At 46.9% G+C, this 6112-nt stretch overlaps 1 protein-coding gene across 4 annotated transcripts in view; it reads right to left on the bottom strand.

Annotated features, from left to right (window-relative positions):
- Positions 1–764: 764 nt before the first annotated feature.
- Positions 765–6112, bottom strand: part of ZDHHC3 (zinc finger DHHC-type palmitoyltransferase 3) — a 30510-nt gene continuing 25162 nt past the window's right edge. For all 4 annotated transcript variants that reach the window (XM_010712964.3, XM_010712963.3, XM_019616579.2 and 1 more), the window contains exon 7: positions 765–2319. In XM_010712964.3, the coding sequence (XP_010711266.1) occupies positions 2086–2319 (234 nt within the window). In that variant the 3' untranslated portion in view covers positions 765–2085. The remainder of the gene's footprint in view (positions 2320–6112) is intronic.

Raw genomic sequence — 6112 nt, 5'->3', positions numbered from 1 at the left:
AAGTCCCCTGCAACCTGATTCTATTATATGAATCACAGAATGGTTTGGGTTGTACAGGATGGGACCACTCAGGTCCAACCCCCTCCCATACACCCATATAAAGTCATAGAAGGATTTGGTTTGGAAGGGGCTTCAAAGATGACTTAACTCTGCACCCTTCCTGTGGGCAGGTTTGCTAACCAAGCACTCGGTCAGACTGCCCGGGGCATGGAGCCCCCCAGGGCAGAGTGGAGCACAGGGAACAGAGGAGCAGAGACTGCAGCATGGAAATATTAATTCTTTAATAAGTACAATTAGCATCCGGAGGCATAAACCAGAGTTATGATTATCAAAATATATATATTTCCAAGAGATACAGGATCTTTACTTGCATAGAAAGCCTGCTTTAAAAGACCATGAATGCTGCACATGGCCACTGTGATCCCATCCACCAGGATTGAAGCCCCATGCTGCAGTGCTGATGGAGCCCAGCTGGGCTGGAGGTGAAGGCACGATGCCACAGGGAGGGGAAGGGGGCTGGTTTCAATTTCATGGAAATAACTTTGGTCTCAAGCTACCTGGTGGGAGTTACACTATGAGGTGGATGCCAAGGCTTGGAACGAAGCAGATCATTCCAACTCATGAGGACTTCTGCTGCTTCGGACTTTTGCCATGCTGTACCAAGGCTGAGCAGGAGGGTACCAAGGAGTGAGGGAACACTCTGATTTCCTGATGCCAGCATTCTTCCAGCTCCTGCACCTTTGATGGGCAAAAATGTGGCAGCATGGAGTGGGCAGAGAGGAGTCCCCCTTTCATACAGCTTTCTAGTTTCAGCTATTGAAACAGCACACAAACCTCATCGCTGAGGAGGAAGTGGAAGGAGATCACCCCAGCAATCAGCACTGAGGATACAGCTGTCACATTACACCAAATGCTGCTTCCAGTGCTGGTTTTCCTGTGGGGCCCTGCAACCCCACCTCCACCCACAGGTGGGAGAGTTAACTGAGAACAGCAGCTCCCAGCTTCCACATTACACACCCCCACTTCTCCCTGCATAGACTCACACATGTCCCCAATGTCCCAGTGATGCAGACCCTGACATGCAGACATGAAGGCTGGTGCAGAAGTGAGACAGCCTCCCATTTCCACACCGCATTGCTTCGTAGGGCCAACCTACAGCAAGATGATACCTCAGTTTCCCCAGGGTACAGCACCTTTCCCTTTACCCAGACATTTTTGATAGACACACAGTTCCTTATGCGTTTTTTTCCCCCTAATCTATTTTTTTCATTGAAAAAGAGAAACACAGGGGGTCACTATGGTTCAAAACATCTCCCCTTGTTTTCCTGGATTCTGGCCCCACTGTACTCCTAGCTTCCACCCACCAGACTGTTTGTTACCTCATGTTCAAACTCCTTTATCACTGCCATGAGGAAAAAACCCTTGCAATACCAAGTGGAATTTGGACTTTCATAAATAACTGAAAGTTAATCCAGGTCTTCCACAATACCTCAGTTTATTCCCCAACTCCTCCATCTCTCTTTCCCAAGATGATAATCTTTGCTGCATGTTACAGGGCCTCAAAGCTGCACAACTGGGGGTGGGAATCTAGGAGCACATTGCCCAGATGAGGTGTCACTGGTCAGTAAAGTGGGGGGATGACAAGGCAAAACCAGCCAAAAACCAGTCTAGATCTTGGTTGTCAGAGTGCTGGAGCATCACCTCTGAATGCAGGCACTGGCAGGATGAGAGGCAACACTCATCCAACCAGTGCAATGAGGACACGAAGCCCCAAGGCACCGGCCCCACACCTGAGTCTCTCCCCGAAGGCCACATAAGAGCTGCTCGGTAAGGCAGGACACAGCTCCAAAGGGCGTGTGGCTCTCACTTTGGGTTAAACTTGCTCTGGAGATTTGCATTGCTTCTGCTGGTGCTGTACCCGACTTCCCCATAAATAGTCCTGAATTATATTCTGCACCAGAAGTACCCAAAGTACAATTAAAAAAAAACAAAAAACACCAGAAAATCCACCCTGCTTCTCCACAAGTAGTTAATAAAATAACACACCACCTGGACTCATCCCTTGGCCCCTGGGTTGATGCTTTGCTACTCATGGGGCACTTGGATGGACACCTCCTGAGCCAGGAACTGCTCGATCTCCTCCTGCGTCATGATGGCGGCCGCAGGGGCGGCAGGGGTTGGTGGTGGGCTCCTGCAGTCCATGTTGGAGAAGGGGTTGAGCCAGGACAGGGATGGGGTACCGCCGAAGGCCGCCTTCATCCCCTCCCAGCCTCTGATCCGCACCCAGGTCGGCTTCTGCTTCTTAAGGCGCTCGATGCCCTGCAAGAAGAGGAGAGTTTGGGGTCGTTTCATGTTCAAAATAGGTATTTGAGCTGCATCATGGTGCTCACAGCTCAGCTACTGAGGTGGACAGACAGGCAGGCAGACAGAAATCCTGCTGTACCAATGAATTCATTCTCAGACATAACATCAAATCCCCAAAACACGACTCAGCTCATGGACAGCCCCAAACTTGGCGAATTATTTGGGTGTAAGTTGGTATTGCTTGGTAATAAGAAGGCTTCTGGAAGGTCATCCCTCTTTCAAACTGAGACCTCTTCTCCCAGTGCTTTTAAAATCCTTCCAACAAGTAACAAAATACAGTCACAACCTGAATTTTCACCTTATTTGGGCTTTTCTTTTTTTTTTTTACAGTGGTTCAGAAACAAGATCACAGAGCTGCATTTCCCAGTCACTGGGAATTACTACAGACAGATGTTGCTTGGTAATGAAAATTAATATGAGAACATGCATGTTTGGCACCAATTAAGAGCAAATATTGAGGAACACTATTTCTACTTCACTAATTGTCCAAGGCCAATCCCAGTGCGAAGGAGCATTGGGTCAGCTCCGACCCATCTTCTTCCCACGACCACCAGTAAGGACACATGTTGACTGTAAGTGCTCAGGTCTGGAAGTCTTCTCTATGCAGAAACAGAGCACTTGGAGCACTTGTTTTTAAGGCCACTCCTATGTGAAGTCGGGCACACGTCTTCATGCCCACCTTCTGCGTTACACATGAGATGGAGTCAGATTTGTAGATGAGAGTGACCAATGACAAAGGTGACAGTGCAGAAATGCTGCTCCTCGAGAAGCGAAGACATGAGACTGGAGCTTGGAGATGTTCAAGGAGAGGAAAAATGAGCAAGTTCAGTTCAAACCATTTAAAACAGCAGCTTTAGAATAGCGTGATACAAACCAGTCCTCCATTCTGATTCTGGAGGTGTTCTCTAAGTACCCACAAATCATCTCAGAGCTTTGCAAGGGGAAAACAACGACATGTGAATGAATCTCTGTGGCACCACAACTGCACACCTAGTGAGCCCCCAATTAATGTGGTATTACATAATTAACAAGCAGCAGCTTGCTTCTGCACTAACACTGGGGAGAAAAAGCACCAAGCATGGAAAGCCTCCCTGGTCATGCCAGCTCTAGCCCTGTCTTCAGTCACAGAGTCACAAAATGTTTTGGGTTGGAAGGGACCTTAAAGCCCACCCAGTGCCAACCCCATGCCATGGGCAGGGCTGCCACCCACTGGATCAGGCTATGCCATCCAACCTGGCCTTGAATGCCTCCAGGGATGAGGCACCACAGCTTCCTTAAGCAATTGGTTGTGTGACCGTTTAATCCACGCTGCTAAAATGGGGGATAAGGATCGTGAATGTTTACAAGCAGCGAGCCACATCTTTCCGAACCAGCACCCATCACTCAGAACAGCATCTGCCAATCACGGCACTATGTGAGGTCAGCTTGAAGCTGTGCTAAGGGCAGCTCAGCCAGCAGCAGCACAGCAGGCAGGGCAAGGCTCTCCCTCTCCTCTCCATCCCCAGCCTTACTGATCCCTCCTGGGCACATATTCAAGACAGACAAAACTGTTCAAAATCAGTTCCTGTTCACATTCTGCCTGGCTGCCACAGTCAGCAGGGCGTGAGGAAGGTTACAGAAAGGGAGGGAAAGATAAAGAAAGGTTCCCAGATAAATAAGTTTACTTTGTGATATGCAAGCACAGATAAATAGAGCCGAGTGGGAAAAGAATCAGCAGTCAGGAACTTATGTTTTACCAGCAGCTCTGTGTAATTGGCTCCTTGCCCCATCTCCCTCCGCACCCGTTTCTATGCCGTGCCATACAGGGTGCTGGGGGCTCTGGCTCAGGAGCAGTGACCTGCAGACGGCTCTCAGGGCTCAGAAGGAAGGCTTTGGTTCTTTTCATATGCTTAAAATCCCAAAGGAAGGCACAAGCAGAACTGGCAAACACCGTAACTCCTCCTCTCCACATCTGTGCTCCCATTTTTGTCAGCTGCACCAAAGCACAACCAGTGCCTGAAATCAGGCGGTGCTGTTTGGGAGAGCCAGCAAGTCTGCCTTCCTCATGTTGGTGCTGAGCCACATTGCACCAAGTCACACTCTGAGATGCACAGTGCAAATAAACCAGAGAACACCAGTTAGAGAGGCACACACCAGGCACCAACAGACAGACGTTTCTGCCAGCTCCGAACATCAGAAAGTTTGCCTGAAAAATACAGTACTGGGTAATACTTCAACACTTTGTGTTTGTTTGAAACCACAAATGAGTAATTAACTTTTTGTTTTCCCCACAATGATCTACATGCCAGAACAATGCTAGCAGCCTTCCTTCAAAATGCATAGTGAACACAGGACATAAAACAAAACCAGAACATGCAATTCAGCAATTAATTATATTGTGAGATGCATTCATTCATTACCTATCTGGGTGACAAAAGCCAACCCTGCTCAGACCAAGCTCAGGAAGCCATTCCAGATTTTCCCAAAGTTTCAAGAAGTTAAGAACAGCAAAGAATTTTTTTGGAAAAGTTTTATTGCATTTGTTTTCCATATGGAAGCATTGACAGATTGAAAAGATGCAGCATTCACATTACTTCCAGAATGAGACATCCGCTAAACTTCTCTTTCCCTGATTTCCCTCCATCCCCCCATGGCTTTGAAGCAGTCTAAACACATCATCTTCCAAAAAATACGGCTTTTATTTAAACCAAGGAAAGAAAAGATTCCTTGGAATTCCTGGACACAGCTGATGTGTAGTTTTTCCTTTGTTAGCAATATTCTGATAAGTCTATTGGAGTAATGATCCAAAAATATAGCAAAATTTCTGCCTGAACACAAGGTATCGGTCACAGTTATGAATAGTTTGGCCTTACCTGTTTCTGGAATGCCTTCTGTCCCTCCCCTTTCATCACCACAAAGTCCATGAAGTACACATGCTCCTTACCACCACCAGTTCCCAGCTTTAACATACGTACACATTGTGTGCATTTGCACACAGCTGTGCATATACACGATACAAGATTTACAAAGCTCTACACCAGGGCGATGCTAAGAACGTAGAATCAATCTCCCTGGCTTAATGACACATCCCACCAAGGTTAGTCTTTATCCATCTGCCTCCAGGCATTCACATCAGTTTTTAAAAGCTATTTAACAGGTATTGCTCCGACAACTCATTTACCGAGACAAACACACACCAACATGATGCTGCTGCCATTCTAAGAATTTGAAAATCAGATTCTTTCTTTTTCTTTTCTGCAAATGTAAGGCATTTTAAAAATCCACAAAGTCTTCAAAATCTGCCACAGTTCCCCTAAGATGGCAACAATTTCCTGCGCACGAGGGAGGGAACAGACAAAATAATGCCAGAAAGATGAGATCGATTTTGTAGCTAGACGGAAAAACGAGGGGGAAGCAGTGTTGGCAATGTTTGTTTTAAATACTTTAACTGCGTGCAATCACCAGGTCAACTGGCTCTCTTGCTGTGTCACGTTCTCGTCTTGTGCCTTTTGGTAAAGTGAAGGGTCTACTTCCCAGTTCAAGTTCACTTCTGAAAGAGCAGCACGCTCCTTCAGGAAGTCCAAAGGTGTCTGTGTAGGACTTGGCACTCATATGTCTTCCACAGAGCTCAGCACAGTCAGGAGACAGCATGAAAACCTACTCAGAAGAGGTGGATCACAACGGAGAAGGAAAACTCCCTTCACGTTAGTTATGCCATACAAAAAGCAGAAAGAAATAAAGGCCAGTAAAGTTAACATGATTAAGAAAA

The sequence above is a fragment of the Meleagris gallopavo genome, chromosome 6 (assembly GCF_000146605.3).
Source record: "Meleagris gallopavo isolate NT-WF06-2002-E0010 breed Aviagen turkey brand Nicholas breeding stock chromosome 6, Turkey_5.1, whole genome shotgun sequence".
In the NCBI taxonomy this organism is placed as follows: domain Eukaryota; kingdom Metazoa; phylum Chordata; class Aves; order Galliformes; family Phasianidae; genus Meleagris; species Meleagris gallopavo.
Note: the sequence above shows the minus strand (reverse complement) of the source record. Positions and strands in the feature narration are given on the sequence as shown.